Source organism: Lathyrus oleraceus, chromosome 7, assembly GCF_024323335.1.
Source record: "Lathyrus oleraceus cultivar Zhongwan6 chromosome 7, CAAS_Psat_ZW6_1.0, whole genome shotgun sequence".
NCBI lineage: Eukaryota > Viridiplantae > Streptophyta > Magnoliopsida > Fabales > Fabaceae > Lathyrus > Lathyrus oleraceus.
In genome coordinates, this window is record NC_066585.1 from 486,455,056 (window position 1) to 486,479,076 (window position 24,021).

Here is a 24,021-nt window from a genome sequence, read left to right on the forward strand (position 1 = left end):
TTCATACCGATTAAGATTAGTTATCCTTTGTATAAGTTAGCCGAGTTATAGATTGGAAAGATTTTTAGCATGCAAGGTATTTCATCGAGCATTGTGTCGGATATAGATCTGAGGTTCACGTCGAGGTTTTGGCATTGCAAGAGGCATTCGGTACTATGTTGAAGTTGAGTTCTGCTTATCATTGACAAACATATGGTCAAACAGAGAGGATTATCCAATCCTTGGAGGATCTGTTGAGGGTTTGTATGCTATGACAATGAGGTGCTTGAGATAGCTAATTGTCACTGATTGAGTATAATAACAGTTTCCACTCAAGTATTGGGATGGCCTCGTTTGAGGCATTGTATGGTATAAGGTGAAGGGCACTTCTGTGTTGGTAAGAGTCTGGGGAGATTGCATTGATTGGACCTGAGATTGTGCAACAAACTTCTTAGAAGATTAAGATGATACAAGATAAGATGCAAGATTCACTTGGTCACCAGAAGAGTTACCATGATAAGAGGAGGAAATCAATTGAGTTCCAAGAGGGAGACCGTGTATTTTTTAGAGCTACTCTAGTAACCGATGTTGGTCGAGCTTTAAAGTCCCGAAAGCTTACGCCATGTTTTGTTGGTCCATACCAGATCTTGTAGAGGATAGGAAAGATGGCCTATAGAATTTCCTAGCCACCACCGTTTGCTAATCTTCATGATGTGTTTCATGTGTCTCATTTGAGGAGATACATTTCAGATCCTTCACATGTAATCCAAATGAACGACATACAAGTGAGAGAGAACCTGACTGTTGAGGCACCGTTCATATGGGCAGAGGATTGAGAAGTGAAGCAGTTACGCAGCAAAGATATTGCCTTGGTGAAGGTAGTGTGGGGGAGGCCCAGCTAGTGGGAGCATAACTTTGGAGCTGGAGAGTCAGATGAGAGAATCGTATTTGACTCTGTTTCCTTTAGGTAATTTTTTAGGGAGAATTTTTTTCTAAGTGTGGGAGAGTTGTAACACCCCAAATTCAATTAATTAATTTAATTTAATTGTTTAAAAATTTATTTGATTAATTTGTGTTTTAATGTATTTGTTGTGTGGTGTTGAGTTTAATATAGTTGTTTAGAATTAATTAGAATTTTATTAATTATTAGAATAAATAGTTTTTATTTGAATTGATTAAATAAAATAGTAAAATGATATAATTGGCAAATGTGGAGAAATTGGGGAAATAAAGGGGATCAAGGAGTTAGGGAGTTGGGACAATAATGTGAATTAGAAAAAAAGGGTTAATGAGGTAATTGAAAAGAATTGTGTAGAAAAATCTAAGTTATTTGAAGGAAGTGAGTTTGGAGAGTTTTACGTAAAACTGAATTTTATGGTGAGAAGAGGCAAAGACTAGGGCTAAAGGAAGACTCCATTTAAAAGATTTACGGAACTTTTGCTGAAAAATCAAGGTAGGAGGGAAGGGCTACCAATCTAGGTGTATTGCATGATGGGCAAAGATGAGAGGTCCTTACTTTCTTTAGGACAATTGAGATGTGATTGATTCTGGATTTTCTATGAAGTTTTAATGTTGTTGGCTGTTATAATGATGAATTTTGTGTGTCTATATGTGTACTATTTTATGTTTTGAGATATGTATGTTTTCTACCATGTTTGAGGGTTTGAAAGGTTTTAGGGTAAATATGAATTGAGTGAATTGCATGTTAGTCATAGATAAATGATGTATTGTAGATTTAGATGTTAAGAGATGATAAAAACTCATATGTTTTCATGTATAATGATGTATGTAGAGAAACTTCTCTGTAAACCAAATTTTTTATTCAACTTTTCTCTATTAAACTCTATTACAAACAATGATAAGATACATTCATATGTGTATGTTGAGATTGATTGCACACAAAATAATCTCCAACTAATGATAAGATACATTCATATGTGTATGTTGAGATTGATTGCACACAAAATAATCTCCAACTAATCTAACTAACTCAACTTAAACAAATGTTAAAGTTAAGTCAAAACCATGTCAAAATACACTACAATATTTCAACAATTCTTTCTCTTTGTTTTTGTCAAACAACATAATTCGACACAAGAAATTACAATCTTAACAATTTCAAACTCAATTATCATTGGATTATTATCTTGTCAGTCACATTTATACCATTCATTCATCATCTCACAATCACATTTAAATTGACAACACACCAAAAAACACCGATAACAAAGTCAAGCGTGGGGTCACAAAATTCCACGCCCTGCCACGTCACCATATTTTAATTATCCATATCCAAAAACCAAAACACACTACCGCGCCACCGCTTCCATTAGTCGGAGCGTGTCACTCTATCCAACGGCCACGCTTCATCCCAACAACAATTCAACCACCACTTTATGATTTTCCACGTTTCTACGCTATTCTTCATTACCTTACCGTAAAAGAAAATAACATCAAAACTTTTAAAAAAGAAAAACCAACAAAGGAAGAAGGAAAATTAGCGGTTCCGTTCGGTTAAGAATACAAAACTGCAAATAACCTTCTTAAGCGACTCTTTCATGCACTTTCATAATTTCATTTCAATTTCAATTTAAAATCTTACTTTTGAAGATTCTAGAAAATGATTAAGGCGTTTCTGGATCGGGATTAGGACTTTAGGGTTTTTGCTGATTCAGATTCCGATCGGAAATGTCCGAAACCAATTCGCCACCTCGAACCTCCGGTTATCTCGATGCTCTCTCTCAAGCGATCCACAAGAAGCTTCAGAGGGTGAGTTTTCTTCATAATTGTTCTCTCTGTTTTGATGCCGTGAAAAATGCATTTTGTTTTTACTTGATTAATTTTTGTTTTTTTCTTTGATGCTACAGGCGCTGGCTAGTTCCTCACAGAGGCGTAATTTGTTGCAGGAGCTCTTTGCTGATATAGCTTTAGAGGTTGATGATCGAGCCAAAGGTAACTTTAGCTTTCGAATTTGATTGTTGTTCTTATATCTATTGAATCAATAGTACAAAGATTCGATCTCAGAAGAAAAATTAGTACAATGATTCAGATTGCAACTTGTGCTTCAAGCGTGGTATTGGAGTCATTGTGCCTGGTTTATCTTGTTTGTTTGCATGCTCATGGTTTTTAGTTCATTTTTTGGAAGATGATGATTATTTTACTTAAAAGGATATTTTTCATGTAAGGATGAGTATACTTTATGAAGAATGTGTATAGGATTGCCTATCTTTTCTTGCTAAATATAATTAGTTGTAATTAGCTTGTCCTTGATGTTTGTATATGATGATAATATCAACTTAATTGTTCTATGTCACTTGATTCACTTAGAAATGTCATGTTTTTATTGGTAATGTATCTTATGTTTCATGTTTCATAATAAGATTCCATTCACGAATCCGGAAAATAGTTCTTTTGATTTAGGATTTGTATCTCAATTTGATAATCATGCCAACAATTGAATGGAATACATAACATTGGAATTCACAACTAATTAATGTGTATTTAAATCTAAATAAGGGGTGATAACCTTTTTTTCTTCATAGGTTGGATGGGGAATACGTGTCTTTTCTCTTTTTTATTTGCAAAACAAATTACCAAATGTAGATTTTCTTTCTTCACAATGACAGATGTAATTTTCAACAAGGAAGAAGATGTCATTTCTCCGGAAAATGATGTCATTGATGGTCCGCTGTGTTTCTATGATGTGCTTGCTGATTACTTTGTACATGTGCCTGAAAGTGGGAAGCCCGTCCTTGACTTGATTGTCCAACTTTGGAGCCAGTCATTTGCTTCACATATTTTTAGCCTCTTGTTTCACAAATGGGTATGTAAGCTTGTCTCTGCCATATTGTCTTTTGCTCTCTTGAGGGAAGTTTTACTTAGCTTGATAGTATTAGTATGGTCATTCATTACTGGTTTTGAATCTGAACATTTACAATTCTAAAAAAAGTGAGTCGCTCTTAATGGCATGGTTACATTCTGACAAATATGAACATCCTCAAATTGACTAAGGATATTCTGAGGCATACCTGATTATGGCTATATATTCCTTTTTCTCTTAGCTGGTTATAGAGTGGGTGGCAATTCCCCATTTCACTTGACTAACAATATGTATAACCTTTTTCTCTTAGTTGGTTATAGAGTGGGTGGCAATTCCCCATTTCACTTGACTACCATTTCTTCTTATCATTCAAATTTCGAAATGCTTATGAGTATTTAAAACCTTCATCAACGGTTTCTAAAACTCATTCTTTTCCTGATATTCGTACAAAATTTCTGTCTACTAGTACTATAGCACCTATTTTGTCAAATGCTTGAAATAGGTTTCAGATTTAATCCTTAGGAACGCAGTGCATACTATTGTAAATATGTAGTATGTAAGATAAGTGACATATATAGTATAATTATTTCATTTTGATAATGTGAGTGACGTATATAATACGAATGCATATTACTAGCATGTTTGGTTTGGCTTTTGGAACAGCCAAAAGCAATTCTAGAGGTGTAGAATTGATTATGGAGTGATTTTGAGGTGTTTGGTTCTTCTAAAGTAGAATTGATTTTACCTCCAAAATTGATTCTACTTGAAGCTAGAATTTGTAGCTTCTGAGTTTAAACGCGATTTTTATACTGAAATTTGTTGTTCAACTCACTTTTACATAAACGTATCCAAACATAAATCAAATTATGTTAAACTTCTATTAGAATCAATTATACTAAGCTCATTTCTGTCAAAATAAATTATGTCCACCGTCAATACAAACACACACTTAAAATTGGTTATGGGAATTGTGTTTTTACTTTTTACATAGCACTGGTTTGAGATTAGATGTTTTGTTTTTTTCCTTGGGTATATCTCATTTCTGTTATTTCCCTTCTGTTGTAAGGAGTCAATCTCCATATTTCCTAAAGAAATCTTGGTTCCTATTTTCTAATTGACATTCAAGAATCACTGTGAAAGCTCTTTCATTTAGTCCTAATTGGGGTATATTGTAAAACATATTTCCAGCTGTTTAGTTGTAAATAACTTTTTAATACCTTAATGCAGATGTTTGAAGTTCATCTTGATAATCCAGAAGTGCTCCTTCGGTATTCATCTGCCCTGGTTCAAGGTGCCACAAATGTTTTCTGGTATGAATACAAGCTTTTATAAAGTAAAATGTTACTTAATTGGATATAACTTGCAAAAAGACCATGCAGATTTGGATTGGCTGGCATTTATAAGTTAAAATTATATCCACTTTGAAAAACCATGCTCTGAAAAGATATGAACTTCATTTCATGCTCCACTCCACTCCTAAATGGGAATAAGAAGAATATGTATGAACTTACTTTATCATCTTTCTTTTAAAAACAATATTTGTTTGCATTACATGATTTTATCAATAGTCTTTCTATGCCAAATCAATAGCGACCTTATCCTATCCATTAAAAACAAAACAGAAAGTAATTGAAAATTTGGAAAATGTTAGTAAGAGTGTCTTCATGGGCTAAAACCTCTACTATGATAGAGTTGATATTGTACCATATTTGGAAAATCAATTTGAGAATTGTAAGTCATTTTTGGTGCCATGTACAGGATTGACATTCAGACAAATACAAAGCGTTTCCAGTCTATATTCCGTGTAAGGGTTCTAGTTGGATCCTATATTTATTTTAACTAATATGTATAATCTGAATAATATTATAATGATTGCTTCTTTTCCCAATTCTTTTGCATATAATCCTTGTGTTTCCCTCAAATTCAGTACCTCTTGGATGATGTTGCATTACACCACAGTAGATTGAATAAAATTCCTCTCCAGGTATATCCTATCAGTTTTAGTTTTTAGCATTTTATAAAGGCTGCCTGCAATTTTTTATAGGACCTTTAGCCAGTCTACTTTTGTTGCTGGCAATGGCATTCTGAAATTTTTTACTTTTCATTGAACTATCAGGCTCAGCGAGATATGTATCTTTTGCTCTCACGGTTCATTCTATTTTACAATTCAGGTAGCCATTCAGAGAAGTTATTAGCCTATAAATAATGATGCAATAGTCTCTAAATCTAATATTGCCCTCTTTGCAGCTGGCAAAATCGATAGCTTCTTGAAACAATGTCCTGTTTTTCAAACTGCCTTCTTAGTTGGCAGTCCGGCAGATATATTTGTGAATGAACTCACGGATCAGGTACATCTGAATCACCTTTTTTCACAATTGAAAATCATATCCTCTGTTTCATATAAAGAAATTATGTTACCTACACTTAATTGTTGCTGTTGATTTTTTTAACAGCTTCAAAAGCTTAAGGTGGAACCTGTACTGCTGCATTATCTTTCAGAAATCAAGGTCCTTCAGGGTACTAAACCAACCATTCAGGTGCAATAGTTGGACATGGAATATTCTTCTCTCAACCTGACTCAGCTAAGTCATTCTTTTGTTTATGTTAATGGCACAGGTGTGGAATTGAGAATGACGACAAGCACAAGATTGAAAACATGTTTGTATAGTTTTACTTCTCCTGGTGGTCCAATGTACCCGACCAGAGCTGTTCGTCATGCTGCCTGGGAAGCACTAGATTTTCTTTTTCCGGTTAGTATTATCATTAGTAATTAAAGCACTACATTTTCTTTTTCCGGTTAGTATTATTATTACTTAATAATTAGTATTCAAACCAAATTATAACAAATTGCAAGAGCTTTGTCCTCTCCTGCCCCAAATGCCTTTTTTCACTTCAAATATTTTTAGGTCCCATCATTGTTAAATACTTGACTTTTATCAAAACCTTTTTAAGTTTTATAGGTGGGATTATATGACTAGTAAACTGTTCAAATTTCCAATAGATGAAGGGAAACATTGATGGCTTTTTAAAATGATTTCATAGAATCTGCACACAGATGATGTGTTTTTCCCTTTTAGCTTTTTTAACTTATTTCTGAAAGGGTGGATTGTTTATGTATATGCCGTATAGTTCATAGTTAAGATATTAATATAGCACTATTGATAAACAAGTGTAACATCTTAACTCATAAATAAATATTAATGTTGATTTTCTGCTATGATGCAGGTTGGGCAATACCCTCGGCATCTCATAAGTCTGTTCTTCAGGTTGCTCTATCCATGGTATTGGCCATCCTCTTGTTGGAACTTTGTGGTTTCGTGCATTCATGCTATCTTTTACTCCTTACTGAGGTTGATATTTTCTACGTGGGAAAAAATTGCCAAACCAAAAACCCAATAAATGTCCATATGTCCTGAGGATATTGGAGTTCATGCATAGAACCCGGGTCATCTCTTGCCAACCGCACGATCGCCTTCTCTGATATTTCTTTTTTCCACTCAATGTGATGTGTATAAAGCAAGTTGTTAGTGCAATGTATATTTTGTTCAGTTTGTTCACTATGTCTTAGAATAGGTTTACAAGTCCAAGTAATATAACGTGAAAAGACCACTGAAAACAACTAAACAAGGAACTGCGATTCATACACACTTTTCTATAATGCTGTGAGAGTAAGATTGTGTATGATTTTAAGATCGAACATTTGTTACCTGCCATAGCTACTGTCTGATTTTGGTCTCAATAGTTGTGAATGACTTTAATCTTCAGACCTTTTTCTCATTACTGTTGATTTTTCCCCACCGCGTTTCTTCTACCTAGAACGCAATTACTGTCTACAATTTATGTTATAAATATGTTTAATTTAAAATGGGCTAATTAATTATCTATATGGAAGTGTTTTAAAGTTAATTAATTAAAGTAGCCTTTTCATTTGGACTTTGATTTATCTGACCTTGATTAGTTTGTACTACAGAGTAGTTCATCTCAAGTTCATGAATAGATCCTCTACGTCATTTATTCCGAAGAGTGTGAATCCCATCTGCTATGCGTTTAAGTCAACTATAGTGTCTTTTCAATTGAGAATTGCAAAGAGGCTAAATAGGATGTGTTAAAAGAGTTTTTCAATTCACTTTTTTATTTGCATAAATCCAGTAAAATATATTTTCAGTAGTGTATTTTCTGTAAAAATACAGAAATGTTCTATGTTAAATTAGATAGAACTACATAAACCCTAATCTTAAAGTGTTGCAAGAGAGACTATTCTCTATGATTTGGAATCATGCCTTCACAAGAGGGAAAATAAAAAAAAGAAAACTAGCATCTGTTGGAGAAAAAAACTAAGAAAACAAAATCAGAGCATTAAATTACAGATTGAAATTGTTTGATAAACTTGATAGTCACCCTTTGTGCGCATAACCCACTCGAATGCGCCTGCCATCTACGATCTGATAAATTCATCATGAAGAACATAACAAGATTCATAACATACTATCACTGTAAATAAAAATGAAAGCAAGATTTATGTGACCTTGATTAGTATTACAGACCGAAGAGAATAACGAATGAGAAGTGTGTGAATCCCCTCTGCTATGCGTTTAAGTCAGCTATAGTGTCTCTTCAAGTGAGAGTTGCAAAGAGGCTATCTAGGATATGTTAAAAGAGTTTTTCAATTCACTTTTTTATTTGCATAAATCCAGTAAAATATATTTTCAGTAGTGTATTTTCTGTTAAAATACAGAAATTTCCTATGTTAAATTAGATAGAACTACATAAACCTAGTTGCAAGAGAGATTATTCTCTATGATTTGGAATCATGCCTTCACAAGAGAGACTAAAAAAAAGTAAACTTGCATCTGTTGGCAAAAAAAATAAAAAATACTACGAAAACAAAATCAGAGTATCAAATTACAGATTGAAATTGTTTGATAAGCTTGGCAGTCACCCTTTGTGCGCATAACCCACTCGAATGCGTCTGCCATCTACTATCTGAGAAATTCATCATTAAGAACATAACAAGATTCATAACATAATATCACAGTGTAAATAAAAATGAAAGCAAAATTTGTAGCAAAAGTGAATTGATATCCAATACCCATTACCTTTCCGTGCAATTCTTTGCGAGCTGTGGCAGCTGCAGTTTCAGAATTGAACCTAACAAATCCGTACTCTTTTGATTCCCCAGTCTTGTGATCACATATAACTTTAACTACGCAAAAACACTAATTAGTTGCAACATTACAAATTTAGGGATCTAAAACATTTGAAAAATTATTGTTAGTTTTACCTTCAATGATTTCCCCATGTCGTTCAAATGTGTCTCTTAGGACCGTTTCATTCGTGTTATAGGAAAGCCCTTTGTTCCAAACAAAACCAAAAATTAAATTTGAATAGCTGAAATCAACTTCAACAATAAAACTTATATTTAAAAAAAAATGAAACGAGTTGGAGAAGATGAAACCTGCGACGAACAATTTGGTAGATGAATGATGGCGCACGCGTAGAAACAATTGAGGTAAGGGTAAAGCTGAACATTGGAGAAGAAGAGTTCTATTATTCGCTATGCGCATAACTATGAGTTCGCTTGATAATGAAAATACTGCATAAAATGACTTTTTTTTCCTTCCTTACCTTTTTATTTTTATTTTTAATTCCCCCTATTCTGAAATTAAAGCTAATGGTTGGCCAAGCTATTGAAGGTAGATTTTTTTTTTTAATTTAAATATATTTTTAGTATTATTAAGAATTCTAATAAATAATTGATACTGATAATGAAAATATATCTTTCATGTAATGAAAGCATATAAATCACGCAAATTCACAATGATGACATAATAATAGATACTGATAATGAAAATATATGTTTCAGGTACTATTATAGAATTGTAATCCTTATTCGTGATTTCTGACGATGTATCACAATTGGTTAAACATTATTATCAAATTAAAATATATATTCCAAGTATATAATTGAATTTAATACTTTATAATATTGTAAAATTAAAATAATAATAATTATAAATCAATTATAATTTATCATATTTAAACATATTTTTCTGAAAATATGTGATTAAAGAGTATATTTTATACATGTGAAAAATTATTTTTCACTAATGTAATTAATTAATTTAATTTTTTTTTCTATTTCTTAAATAAAAATAATTATAATTATAACATTATAAAAAATATATACAAGATACATAGGATGTGTTTGTTTCAAGTTTAGAAGTAACATTCCTTGGAATCTTATTCCCATCATTATTATTACTTGGAATAATATTCCTATCCAAGTGTTTGGTAAAAACTAAATTTCCTATGAATGTTTATAATATTTATTTAATTTAAAAATTATAAAAAATAAAATAAATAAATAAATGTGAGTAGCAGTGGGGAGTTGTAATTAGTTGAATTTTTTTCCCATGGAAATGTTGGATTCCCACCCTTTAAACCTTGGAATAAAAATAAAAGAACCATGTGAAAATAAAGTTCCTGGGAATAAAATATACTTTGGAATAATTTTTTAAAAATTGAATCAAACATGAGAATGTTGCATTCCCATAACAATATTCCCAGGAATATTTTTTAAAACTTTGAAACAAACACACTCATATTTGTGGTTAAAGAATAAAATTAATGTCTTTATTTCATATTGTCAACATAAAAATAAAATGAAAACTTATAATCTACCGACTACTATTTTTTCACACTTTAAATTTTTAAAGCTATTTTATTTGAAAATGAGTTATTAAAAAAATCGTGTAAGTGTAAAACTCATACAATGAAAAAAAGATAGGGATTGTGATCCATGGTTTGAAATCACAAGTAGGGATTGTAATTTTATAATACTATCGGGAAAATATATTTTGATTACTGGTATCTACTATTTCGTCTGCATCGTGAATTAATGTGATTTATATGTTTTCATTACCTAAAATATATGTTTTCATTACCAGTATCCACTATTTATTACAATTATTTATATGTTTAATTAATATAATTATAATTTTATTCTTAAAACAAATATTTAATTTACATAAACATTATTATAAAAAACTATAATTTATATTGTTTAAATAAAAAAATTATTATAAAATTATTTATTAATAATACTAAAAATGTATTTAAATTAAAAAAAATCGTTCCTTCGTTAGCTCGGCCAATCATTGGCCGAGTCCATACTACAAAAATATTTCTTTCAGCAACTCGTCCATCCATTGAACGAGTCAATATTACAAAAATATTTTTTTCAGCAACTCGTCCATTCATTGGACAAATGGATACTAAAAAAATGGTATTTTGAAAATTTAATTTCAGAATAGGGTATATAAGGAATACAAAATCAAAAAAGGGATAAGAAAGAAAAAAAATGGCATAAGATCTTACAAACAACGCTTGATAATATAAGTATTGTTCATCCAACCTAAGTTATAAACAGAAAAAAATGAGTTGTAGGGATGGATCTTAGGGCAATGACATGAGTGGTTGAGATGCGGCATCGTCAGAAAGGGTGGTATATTTGTAAGGACTTCAACTCATATTTAAATAATTTATATACTCATTTTTTATTTCAATGGTGAAAAAGAGATTTTTTTTTCTAAAATAACTAACTTTTTCAAATAAAATAGGAAAACAATTGAGGTAAGGGTAAAGCTGAAAATAATCATCAGTTGCAATAATTTGATAGTTATTTAGGAAGAAGATTAAATGCATAATTTTAAAGTGCACAAAGTTAAGAATACATAATTATAAAAGTTTCTCTTATCAACTTAAAGTCTATGCTCTTAGTGAATTTCCACTATGCTTAGATTCTTGTACAAGTCTTTATAATGATCATTTTACAACATTCTAACACACACTTGAAGAAAGAACGTTACTTTCTCTTTTACAATCACTTATGACCACAACTTTGATGACTAAGTTACATACACAATTTTGTAAATGAATTTGAAGAAGTTTGATTCTACTTTTAAAAAATACTAAAAATCAAACCAAACCTAATCAAAGGAGATATCATCGGTTCGAGTAATGTTTTGATAGAAAAAGATATTTATTTAGATAAAATAATTAAATAAATAAAAATTAATTTTATTTATTTATAATTTATAAAAGGAAAACTTTTATTCTTATAAATCGTTAAGGAGAGAATAGATTGCTCATAATAAAACACAAAATTATTCAAAGTAATATCGTTGGAAATATTTCCATGACCTATGAAGACGTGAACGTCATTGACATGGGATAATTAGAGTGCATATATATTAATGAAAGTAGAAACAAGAACAAAATTCTAAGTATACCTCAATATTATTGATATGAATTGGAAAATATTATCTTAGTTACAAAGAGAATAGGAAGATGAGAAAATATAAAATAACTAACAAATCTACTAAGCAACAGAAAATAACAGTTAACGTTTGCTATTTCAAAGAAAGAATGAATTAATGTTTTTATATTACTTTTAGTGCTTTTTCTGTTGTCGTTGTAGTGATATTTGATCTTCCACATGAATTGCTAGCGGTAGGAATATGTCATTGTAAACGTATGCCGTTGTGGTTACACAATTTCAACTAGTAGACTGCCTTAGGAATTATGCTGTTGTGGTTACACAATTTCTACTAGTAGACTGCCCCCTGATGTTTTAATATTGACTAAGATTTAAGGTCATTTTTCTTATAATAATGATTAACATTTAAGATTATTATTTTTATTTATAAAAATGATTTGGGGTATTAGATTTGATCTATAGGAAAAAAAAGTTAAATTTGAATTTTATCTATTATTTGTTATGATATTATTTGTATTTATTTTTATCAAACAATTACGAGTTTGAAAGTATGTGAGATTAAATTGAAAATTTTCAATAGTAATTTTGTGCAAACACCGTTACAAGAAAATATGTACAGTATATGAAATGATTATGAATGTTTGTGCACAGAAAGGATATAGACAGACTTTAAAGACAATAAAACTTGAATTAAAGTAAAAGAATTTTGCAATAACCAACATTAAATGAATGTTGTAAATGACAAAAAGAAAAGATGTTTCAATTATGGAAACATAAAGAAAATACAATGTAAGAGATGCAGACTCACATATCACTCACAAATTGTTTCACTCTTTAGCTTGGGTACTCTAATTCTATAGAGAAAGTATATGAAATTTGCGATCTTGATTACAACATATGAGACTGCTATATATACTAAACGAAAAATCTATGTTTCCGATAATTTCCTCCTAAAGAATCGACACGTCTTCAAAGACATGTAACTTATTCCTCTGATGCATTACCACGTCATCAGTACTAAAAATAATCGTTTTTGACAGTTTCCCAATGCAACATTCAGTTGACTTTTTTTCTTAAATGGAAATTTCAAGCTAATATATGTCTCCCCAAAACGTCACTTTCGATCATATGGTCGGATAGAAGAAAGGTGTTTTTTGGGTCCATCGACACGGTTTACTTAGTCTACACACGTCATCTCAAAGAAACATCTCATTATTTAATTATTATTATTTGGTCATTATGACCACTTTACACCAAAACATCACGTCACAGACGTGCGTACAATTGATCATGATCACTCTCTATTTCCTAGAAGATTAATTAAAAATGAAATCAAGACAAACTTTTTTAATTCAATTTTTCATCTTTCCCAATTCCCTCTCAGCGACATCTGTCGACTAAACCATTTTCATCCTTTGGGTATTTAAGACGTTCCCCCTTAGCGTCCTCTTCTCTCTCACCATTTCCATTTTTTGAAACACAATTAAAAAAAACCTTGAGAGTTTTTTTTTTTGCAGTTCTTTCTTCTTCTCCACTACGCTTCTCTTCAAGAAACTGTTGGAATCAACAATGGCACCCAAAGTTCAGTCACATCCTCATTTTGTTGTTGTCATTGATTGACCAATCTACTTAAATGACCTTACCTACATTCCTGAATCTCCCATGGAGGATAGAAGAAGAAACCTCTAGTATCGTGCTTCTTTAATCCCCTACTCCATTGGTGGTACCGTTCATGCGTTTATGTGTCCTCTCCCCAGGCACATCAAGAAACCCCACATGTTGAAATATTTCTTCCTTATTTTCCTTGATTACGAACCCTTGGTGTTCGTGGATGCACCTTTTGATTTAAACTTCTTTAAGAATAAGGTGTTCCATTCTTTTCCTCTGATTGAGGATACTGATTACATCAAATGGTTGGACATGGTCCACGATAAGAAGATGCACTTTTTGAGGGATTTGGGAATTTTTGACCTAATCCAAATATCATGAGTTGCTCCTAAATACAACTCTCACATGCTCATTGCATTTATGTGCTTATAGGATACATCAACCAACATGTTTCACCTTCCTTGTGGGATGATAACTGTCACACTCTTCTTAGACATTGTTGCTATCGTCAGTCTTCGACCAACTGGAGAGGCCTTTGTTCCTTCAACCAAGACAAAAATAAAACTTGGTTTTACCTTCCATAGAAATGCTTACAGCTCCTTTATCAAGGATAACCAGGGTTCAACAGATCAACATATGATCTGGAACATATTTGCTTTCTTGACTTACTGGCTTTCCAGGAATGTCTTATACGCTCTATTTATTCAAATGGCAAAGAAGTAAGTCCCTTTAGCCACCTAACTTCATGAAGGGAGACAGATCTTCCTTAGTAGGTTAATTTTGTGTGGTATGTACGGATCTATAGGGTTGGCCTCCGAAGACTTGAAGAACAAGACGAATTATGTTAGCCTTTAGATAGGTAGCCATATATGGCTTCTTTAATTATTTCTCAATGCCACTTTCTAACCTTCCTTCAAGACTAGAGTGCATCCTAGCTCAAAGGTGGGATTCAATGGTCAAAGGCTTGCAAAACTTACTCCCGGTGATGGGAAGGTTGCGTCTTTGGAGGTTTCCGAGAGTTACTTCCAAATGTTTCATAGGTGTGTAGCACCTCAAATTTGCACCCTACCTTTTGTACATACATTCTCATATTAGGTCATTAAAATAACAAAGCCCATTGCATAACATTGCATAGCCATTTGCCCAAGTGCAAGTTCTTCAGAAGAATTAGGTCAAACTGGTCAGGAGATCAGGTCAAACAAGCAAGCATGTGCCATTTTCATTGGGACAAAGCCCTAGAGTTGATTTATCAAGTTCATATGGTCTAAGGATCATTTTGAAGTGATTTGGCCAAAGGTTGGATGATCAAAGCTCAATAGTCAAGCTGAATTTCTTCAGAAACCCTAGAAAGTCAACTGTGGTCAACTGTGCCTGATTTTATGGATTGGAAGGGGTGAGATGGTTTGAAAGGCCTCATTCATGTCTATATAAGTCTCATTTGACATATCAAAGACCAAGGTTGAAGATTTGGAGGTCAGACAAGAAGTTTCCAAAAATAGCAGGTGACCTGTAATTTCAACTGCCCAAAATGGAAAGTTTTTCTCCTCAAAATTACTTCATCATACAAGCTTCAAATGGAATTTTGTCCAACATGAAAGTTGAATATCTTGATCTCATCATTCCAAAAAGTCCAAGAACTTGAAATTCCCATGTGTGGTTGGCAAGATATGGTCCATTCATTTTCAGAAAATGCTCAAATTCAAAGTGCCATAACTTTCACATGGAAAGGCCAAATTGGTTGATTTTTCTTTGAGCAAACCCCATTTCATATGGACTTTCATAGTGCATCATTACATTTCATCAAAAATTATCATAGCAAAATGGCATTTTTTAAGTGAATTCATTTGCATTTTTGGTGTGAAATAGTGATTTTCAAAATTACAAGCCATATGCACTTGGGACCTTTTCATACACATCACAAATATCATTTAGAACTTGTGTGAACTGGTTTTGGACTGATACATGGACTGCATAAGAAAAAGGGCATTTTGGCCAAAGTCATGAAAATGTGCATTACACTAATCATTCCAATTTGCTTAATTGAGATTAAATTTTGGATTAGCATGAGGTATAAAGAGATAATCATAACTGTTTCTCATAATCACATCTCATTTTTTCAAGATCCAAAAGAAAAATCTCAAAATTCTCTCACTTTTCTCCACTTTCACATACACTATTTTTCATCATTTCATCAAGAATTCATCATTCTTTTTGCTTTCTTTCGTACTAATCATCACTTGCAGGTAGAATAGAAGATTTGTTGAAGCCAAAACTTGGAAAAAACTGGAAAATCGTGGCTGTTGCATTTTGAGTTCTCACATGGCATTTGAAGATTCAAGCTGATCCAGGAGGTTCTGAGCTAAAGCATCGGTTCCACTCCACTCCTACATCATCATACTGTTTCTGTTTTGGCATTAGAGAGCTCAAATCCACCAAATTCCACAGCTGCCATCACCAAAGGTTGGAATTCGATTCTTACCATTCTCAAAATCATGATGTGGTTCTTGTAGAGTGTAGATCATAGAGCGTAGTGCAAGTCGTAGAATTGAAATCCATTAAGATTTGAGAGAGAAATCTTGATTTGAATTTTTGATGTGAAACCTATTCTGGATCGATCCGTTATGTACATTAGGAATTAGGAAATTTCATGTGGATATTGTGATTGTGCTAGCTTAGACGGTTCCAACGGTGTATGATTTGTTGATTTTGGTTGCAATTTGTTCATGTGTGATTTCTGGAATTTTCTTGATGAATATGAGGAGGAACAACTCAAGAACACGCGTTTGATCCATTTTTCTGTGTTTCCATTTGAATTTCGTGTTTGCCGTGAGAATGAGCCAATAGCGTGCTGCCATGCAGTTTAATGAAACTGCAGCGTTTTGATCCCTGGTCCAGTAATTACGAAAATGCCACGCGGTTCAATTAAATTCATTTTAAATGTTAAATAAAAATTTCATTTCATCAATAAACTTCAAAAAATCATAATTAAATCATTTTTTATCCAAATTGAGTGGGAATTTTTGTGTTGATCTCCAAATTTCATCTAGTTTTTTTAGGTATGATAGTCAAAGTTGTGCCTGGTGAATTTTTTGACTTTGCCTAATGTCTTTGATCATGTATGCATTTGATGTATGTTTCACCATTTCCTTCATAAAATAATGATGCTTGCTCCAAAATGAATAAAATTTCACATGCTTGTTATTGACTCATTCCTGGTGATTTTGATGTATAATTTGCTGTTTTTGAGTTTATGGTTTGAAAGATATGATGTGCTCAAGTTGAGTGTGACAATGTGTGTCACACTATGTTATGTTGTGTTCATGAATTTTGTTGCCATGCCTATGCTTTGCCAATTGCTCTCAAATTTTGCATGTGATATATTGTATATGTCTAGTTTTGCCATGATTTTTTGTAGGAATTGTTGATCCATTTCCTATTTGATTGGGATTTTTGCTTGCTGTTTAGACATTTTAGGGTTTTTCTTGAGTGATTGCCTTCCATGCCTTGTGAAATTGTCATACCTTATCATATGAAGATGAATTTTGATGGAGTGATTCTTAACATGTTCCATGTCATTTTGGTTTTGGTCTCATTCATTTCTCATGTTTTGGCACTGTTTTACATTTGCTTGAAGTTGATGCTTATTTTGCTATCATGTATGAGCTTGCTTGGATTTCTGTTGACTTTATGATTTTCATTGGCCTACTTCCCTTTGTCCAAATGAGCTGAAATTTGGTATGCTTAACATGTTATGGATGCTGTGTGATCTTGATTTTTTTGAGAATTTATTGAACTGTTTTGATGTGGATTTGATTGTGCTCATTCTGTTTGGTCCTTTGAGGTTCCAATTTGCATGTCTTGTGCTATTTTGCTCATGAAATGATAATGATGAATGATATGAACAGGAAACCAATTGTATTCTCCTCTTAATTGATTTATCTTGGTTTTGATCATTTTTCACTTGCTGTTTTGGATTTTTCATTTCATTTTGGCCCTAGTCTTGGACTAGTGGTTTGTGATCTCACTTTTGAGTTGTGTTTCAGGTTAATAGCACAAATGGCCTATGCTTAATGATGTGCTTCCATTGGAGTTGACTTGTGACTTGTATATAGCTAATTTTGACTTTGTTTTGCAGGGTTTGATATTTGGGTTTGAGCCTTAATGGCTTGCACTTTGGTGCATTGGCTTGTGTTTGTCTGTGTATAGCTAATTGTGAACCATTTGTTGTTTAATTCTGTGATTGGTATACTGATTGTATTTGATTGATTTCAGGTACATTAGTTGCTAATATTGCTTTGCTTTGCTTGATAAGCAATTTGCACTGAGGTATAACATTCTTGTCTCCATGTAGTCTGGAAGACCTGGCCTGTTACTTGGCCAGGCACCTGTCTGAAGTCCTCCTTAAGAGGCGATGTTTGTGCTTGTTTACTTTTTGTCCCCAAGCAGGAAAAGTCCTTGATTGAGGCAATTGGCAGATAAAAGAGATAAGCAATCTATCTCCCGCTAGTCTGTTGAGTCATCCCTTTGCTCACACCACTGTGTTGATGCATTGGGATACAAACCCAAGATCTTGTACAGTTGTACAGTTGTGTCAGAGTCTTGAGTGTAGAAGGGTTCCCACTTTCTGAACCCACGCTCCTTTGTCTGAAGCTCTCCCTGACCAGGGATAAGAGCTGTGAAGTCTTATCTTCACTCTCCTTTCATCAGCTTCACCTTGGCTCTCAATGTCAAGGTTAAGAGCTAACACCACCCCTGTACAAATGACTTGCTCTTGCAGTCTTACCCTTTGATTGAGCCCCCTTTGTGTGCATATAGTGTGTGCTACTTGTGAATGCTTGATTTGCTGTTTACTTGTGTTGAATATGATAGGCTTGCTTCCTGTGCAAGTTTGCTAGAAACCTTGACTTAGGGACAATCTTGCATGATAACATCTAGGCTCGAGTTAGTCTCCCTAGTTATGTCTCCCTCTGTTATCTGGTTAGGCTAGTCCTGTGTCCCTTCATAGGGGAACTACGTCGCCCTGTTCCTCATACCAGATGAGGTACGTAGGCAGGAGATGAGCAGATCTCTCCGGGCGCCTGTGTCTTTGTTTTGTGTTGTTGTGTGCTTGGAAGCTGATGTAAGTCCATCGAGTGGCGTTCGGGTTCCAGTGTGGGTTTGTTTGGTTCGGATGCTGATGTAAGCCCAGTGATTGGCATTCAGGCTCCACGTTTGCCTTTGCCTGTGTTTGTTTGTGTGCGTGTTAGCCGAGCTACGGATGCTCTGATTCTCCTTCGTCCAAAGGAGATATGTATGCATAGGATGCGACATCCTAGCGAGCATGTGTCGTTTCCCCAGTCCGAACTACTTTGACTCTGATGTCTATGCCTGATAGACTAAGTAGGCCCAGGATACAATATCCTGCCGAGTCTGTCTTGTTTGTCTCTTGTGTCTCTTTCATCCAGTTTTTGTGTGTGTGTGAGCATTGTTTTAGCAACCATTTCCCTTCTTATTGTGCGTGGATCCCGTCGAGTACGACGGATGCGTAGGGGTGTTAATACCTTCCCTTCGCATAACCGACTCCCGATCCCATTCTCTTTGGTCGCGAGACCATGCTTTTTCCAGGTTTACTCTGAGCGTTTCCTTTCCCTCTTTTGGGATAAATAACACACGGTGGCGGCTCTGTTGTTCTTGTTTTCCCGCCGGTTTTTCGCGTAATGCGACAGCTGGCGACTCTACTGGGGACTAGAGAAGTTGACCTGTGCTGGTCCTTCTTCCCTAAGCGAGTCTCTCCTAGTGCTCTCTAGGTTAGGGCTTTGGTTGCTATTTGCTGTTATTTATTGCATTCATTTCATTTACTGTTTGCATTCAATGTGTGCATTAATGTTTGCATTCATTCATTTCATCTGCTGTGCTGGCTGTGTTTCTCTGATTGGGGGTGGGTGTTACTCGAGGTAAAAAGCCCAATACCCAGGCTATGAGTGCAATCTAGGAAACCTAGGAATAGAGTGATTCATGGGAAGCGGGTGGTATGCGCCACTTAGCGGAACATCGACATCACGAGCAGTTCAGACCCTGGTGGGATATCATCGTTACATACTTCAGGTGTGTATATGATGGTATTCTGCGAAAGGTTATCTATGCTGCGTTTCTTTCGACCTTACCCTGGCCTAGATGACACCCGAGAGTGGGGAGGGAATAATCATTTTAACAGGTACAGATGGTGACTATTGGTGACCGGTTGGTGACTTGATGGTGACTCAGTGTGTTCCTGTTGGTGACTCAATTTCTCAGATTGGGTTCAGATGACAGTTGACCAGTTGACTTTGGGGTTCAGATGATTATGATCAGAGTTTGAGCCGAAGTTTCGATCCTGTGTTCAGAGATGCACAGCTTGCCAGTCGTGTCTGCATCATGTGCATCATAGCATGTTTATTTTTCAAAAGAAATGCAATAAAAAAAATGCAATGAAAAAAGGAGAAAAAAAAGAAAAAAAACTAATCCCTGCATGCATATCATTTCTGAGGTACATTCCAGAGCTTGATTCATTGATAGAGATGGCAACAGTTCCTGAGCCGAAGCGGAAGACCTGTTCCTATAGCTTTCACCGTGAGCCTCTGACGTCTCTGATTGAGTTGAGCAGTTTTGTGACCAGTGATCATCTGAAGGGGTTCGTTGACCAGTATGGGGATCTTTTGACACTGTTGAAGATGGTAGTTGACCCGGTGCCGTTGCAGACTCTTCTCCAGTTTTATGACCCAGAGCTTAGATGTTTCACTTTCCAGGACTATCAGTTGGCGCCTACTCTCGAGGAGTACTCCATTCTGTTGTGTGTCCCTATTCAGCATCAGATTCCTTTCTTGGACGTACCGAAGGAAGTTGACTTCAGGGTTATTGCTAGAGCTCTTCATCTGAGTATCAAAGAGATCAGTGATAGTTGGAAGACCAGTGGAGATGTTGTGGGCCTACCTTTGAAGTTTCTGCTGAGAGTTGCTAGAGGAGAAGCAGAGAAGGGGAATTGGGAAGCTTTTCATGCCCAGCTTGCTGTTATGATTTATGGGATCGTCCTGTTTCCAAGTATGCCCAACTTTGTTGACTATGCTGCAGTCTGCATCTTTATTGGAGGGAATCCAGTCCCTACTCTGTTAGCTGACACTTACTATGCTATTCACAGTAGGCATGGTAAGGGTGGGGCTATCAGATGTTGTCTCCCCCTTTTGCTCAGATGGTTCATGGCTCTCTTACCAGTCAGTGGGCCGTTTGTTGATGCTCAGAGCACTTATAGGTGGACTCAGAAGGTGATGTCTCTTACTTCATATGACATCAGATGGCAGTCATACCGGAGGGATGTGCGATATGTTATTATGAGTTGTGGAGAATTCCGGAACGTGCCACTTGTGGGGACCAAGGGTTGCATCAATTACAACCCGGTTCTTTCTTTTCGCCAGTTAGGGTTCGTGATGAGTAGAAGACCACTTGAAGCTGAGATAGTTGAGAATGTGTATTTTGAGAAGCGTACTGACCCTGTTAGATTGGAGCAGATTGGAAGAGCTTAGAAGTCTATTAGTGTCAGAGATGGATCCGTCTTAGGGAAGAAGTTTGCCATTGCTATGCCTGATTACACTGATTGGGTGAAGAAGAGAGTGGGAACTTTGTTGTTGCCCTATGATAGGATGAATCCGTTGCAAGTGCAACCACCCTTGATTCTTGCTGATACTGTGCCTGCTGAGCAGTATAAGCAAGCCCTGATGGAGAATCGTCGCTTGAAGGAGAAAGAGCAAGATGCCCAGATGGAGTTATATCAAGCCAAAGCTGATAGGCTAAATCTGTCTCATCAACTCAGAGATGCCCAGAGTGCAGGTGTTGGTGGTGTGAGGAGCAAGAAGAGATCTTATTCAGAGATGGAGAACTTGCTAGATGCAGAGCACAGAGAGTGTTTGAGATTGCAGAGAGCTGAAGCCGGTTATCTGAAGAAGATCAGAGACTTGGAGAAGCAACTCAGAGACAAAGATATCCAGTTGAAGAAAGAAGTCGACCAGAGACTTGCATCAGAGACCCAGCTTGGGGCAGAAGTTGTCGAGCTTAGAAGACAGTTGAAGGAGAAGATCACTCCCTTGCCAGAATGTTCAGAGTGTGAACTGTTGATAGACTAGTGTCACTACTTGAAGACGCTCATTCCTGGAAGTAACTTGTCTTAGCTTGTATTTCCTGATGTTTACGTTGTGAATCACCCCCAGGCTTGTTGGGGGGGATTCACTTGTTGTACCTTGTTGGATATTTGGATCTTTGTTGTATGATCCAATTGCTCATTTATAGATGAGATTGTTGGCTTTACTCTGTACTCAATACCCTGTTGTATGATGTTTCTGTATCTCCCTGTTACTTTGTGTTGTTGCAGGTTGTCACTTCTTGAGATGAATCAGGCTCTTTGAATGCCTGAGAGATGATCATTATCATGTGCATCATATGCATTAGCATCATAATCATAACATTTGCATAACAGGTGTTCTTGTGCCGACTTCTCACTCTGGTTCCTGTGTCAGGCAGGATAGCTGATCAGCGACCACACCGGTATTCTACAAGACTCAATCAGCGCAGAAGCATGGATCAGGTTCAGACTGAATTGGCTGAGATGAGGGCGAACATGGCCCAGTTCTTGACTATGATGCAAGGGGTTGCTCAGGGTCAGAAGGAGCTCCGTGCTTTGGTTCAGAGGCAAGAGACGGTTATTCAGGCGTCTAACCGTGGTTCACCTGCCGGTATTCCCGTGCCCGAGACTATTAATGTTGCTGTTGTTCCCGTGCATGACTATGCTGTGGGGGATGAACTCCGAGGTATCAGAATCAATGGCCAGCCTCTTGCTGCAGAGGTCAATGCCAGAGCTACCCGGGCTCTGGTGCGTCATCCAGCTCCTATTGTCGACAGACAAGAGGACATGTTCACAATGCTGAGTGAAGATGATGGTGATGTTGTCAGAATTGAGGACAGGGATCGGAAGGTTGATGCCCTGGCTGAAAAGATAAGAGCAATGGAGTGCCAGAACTCTCTTGGGTTCGATGTCACTAACATGGGGTTGGTTGAAGGTCTGAGAATTCCCCACAAATTCAAAGCGCCCACCTTTGACAAGTACAATGGTACTTCTTGCCCTCGCACTCATGTGCAGGCATACTATCGGAAGATCTCGGCATATACAGATGACGAGAAAATGTGGATGTATTTTTTCCAAGATAGCCTATCTGGGGCATCTTTGGATTGGTACATGGAGCTCAAACGAGATTCTATCCGATGTTGGAGGGATCTGGGAGAAGCTTTTCTCAGACAGTACAAGCACAACATGGATATGGCACCTAGCCGGACTCAGCTGCAGAGTCTATGCCAGAAGAATAACGAAAGCTTCAAAGAGTACGCCCAGAGGTGGCGTGAACTTGCTGCCAGAGTTCAACCCCCTATGCTAAAAAGGGAGTTGACTGATATGTTCATTGGCACGCTGCAAGGGATATTCATGGACCGAATGGGGAGTTGCCCATTTGGAAGCTTCTCTGATGTTGTAATTTATGGTGAAAGAACCGAGAGTTTAATCAAGGCTGGGAAGATTAATGATGTGGGTTCCTCTTCATCTAAGAAACCTTTCTCTGGGGCACCTCGCCGTAGAGAAGGTGAAGCCAATGCTGTTCAGCACCGCCGAGGGCCGAACAGAAATCAAAATCAGTACAGACAGGTTGCTGCAGTAACCATTCCTGCACCTCAGCAACATCAACCTCCGCAACAACCTAGACAACAACAACAACAACAACAACAACAATAACGTCCTTATCAGCCGAGGCAGAGGCTGCATCCTGATAGACGGTCTGACCCATTGCCCATGACCTACGCTGAGCTACTGCCTGAGTTGCTCAGATTAGGTTTTGTGGAATTGAGAACCATGGCTCCACCAACTGTTTTGCCACCAGGGTATGACGCAAATGTCCGATGCGATTTCCACTCTGGTGCACCGGGACATAATATTGAGAAGTGTCGGGCTTTCCAGCATAAAGTCCAAGATTTGATCGATGCTAAGACGATCAACTTCGCCCCTGTGCCAAATGTTGTTAACAACCATATGCCTGCGCATGGTGCTCATAGGGTGAACTGTATTGAAGGGGTTGAATCGGAAGATCTGGTGGTCAGCGTTGAAGAGATTCAGACTTCTCTACTGGTTGTCAAAGGCCGTCTACTGAGTGGTGGTGTTCATCCGGGCTGTGGTGAAGACTGCTTGGGCTGTGCAGAGTCTGATAATGGGTGTGGTCTGTTGAGGGCTGGTGTTCAGAGTCTGATTGATGAGGGTTGTGTGCAATTTGGCCGGGCTAACAACAGAGAT

At 36.0% G+C, this 24,021-nt stretch overlaps 2 protein-coding genes across 51 annotated transcripts in view; one reads left to right on the forward strand and one right to left on the reverse strand.

Moving 5' to 3' along the window:
• Positions 1 to 2,259: 2,259 nt before the first annotated feature.
• Positions 2,260 to 24,021, forward strand: part of LOC127106030 (uncharacterized) — a 98,468-nt gene continuing 76,706 nt past the window's right edge. For 49 of the 50 annotated variants that reach the window (XR_007795225.1, XR_007795217.1, XR_007795216.1 and 46 more), the window contains exons 1-10: positions 2,260 to 2,748; positions 2,847 to 2,931; positions 3,606 to 3,802; positions 5,027 to 5,109; positions 5,558 to 5,603; positions 5,727 to 5,783; positions 5,916 to 5,970; positions 6,047 to 6,147; positions 6,253 to 6,316; positions 6,416 to 6,549. Coding sequence is in view for 12 of the 50 variants with exons in the window: in XM_051043317.1 (XP_050899274.1) it covers positions 2,668 to 2,748; positions 2,847 to 2,931; positions 3,606 to 3,802; positions 5,027 to 5,109; positions 5,558 to 5,603; positions 5,727 to 5,783; positions 5,916 to 5,970; positions 6,047 to 6,147; positions 6,253 to 6,316; positions 6,416 to 6,549 (903 nt within the window). In the remaining 38 variants the exon portion in view is untranslated. Of the gene's footprint in view, positions 2,749 to 2,846; positions 2,932 to 3,605; positions 3,803 to 5,026; positions 5,110 to 5,557; positions 5,604 to 5,726; positions 5,784 to 5,915; positions 5,971 to 6,046; positions 6,148 to 6,252; positions 6,317 to 6,415; positions 6,550 to 7,024; positions 7,564 to 24,021 lie in introns of those variants that run through there. The other variant, XM_051043311.1, reaches the window with a different exon arrangement.
• Positions 7,985 to 9,426, reverse strand: LOC127106043 (glycine-rich RNA-binding protein 2, mitochondrial). The gene is made up of 4 exons (XM_051043328.1): positions 9,255 to 9,426; positions 9,081 to 9,149; positions 8,896 to 9,002; positions 7,985 to 8,782 (listed from the first exon to the last, which is right to left on the reverse strand). Exons 1-4 carry the CDS (start codon positions 9,361 to 9,363, stop codon positions 8,735 to 8,737), a joined length of 333 nt encoding a protein of 110 aa, XP_050899285.1. The 5' UTR covers positions 9,364 to 9,426; the 3' UTR covers positions 7,985 to 8,734.

Bases quoted from the DNA above. Each gene is read 5' to 3' on its own strand.
- LOC127106043 (XM_051043328.1), bottom strand. From the start codon at position 9,363: ATGCGCATAGCGAATAATAGAACTCTTCTTCTCCAATGTTCAGCTTTA. The intron at 9,150-9,254 runs GTTTCATCTTCT...TTTGGAACAAAG, and splicing joins TACCAAATTGTTCGTCGCAG to GGCTTTCCTATAACACGAAT. The intron at 9,003-9,080 runs GTAAAACTAACA...GTTTTTGCGTAG, and splicing joins ACATGGGGAAATCATTGAAG to TTAAAGTTATATGTGATCAC.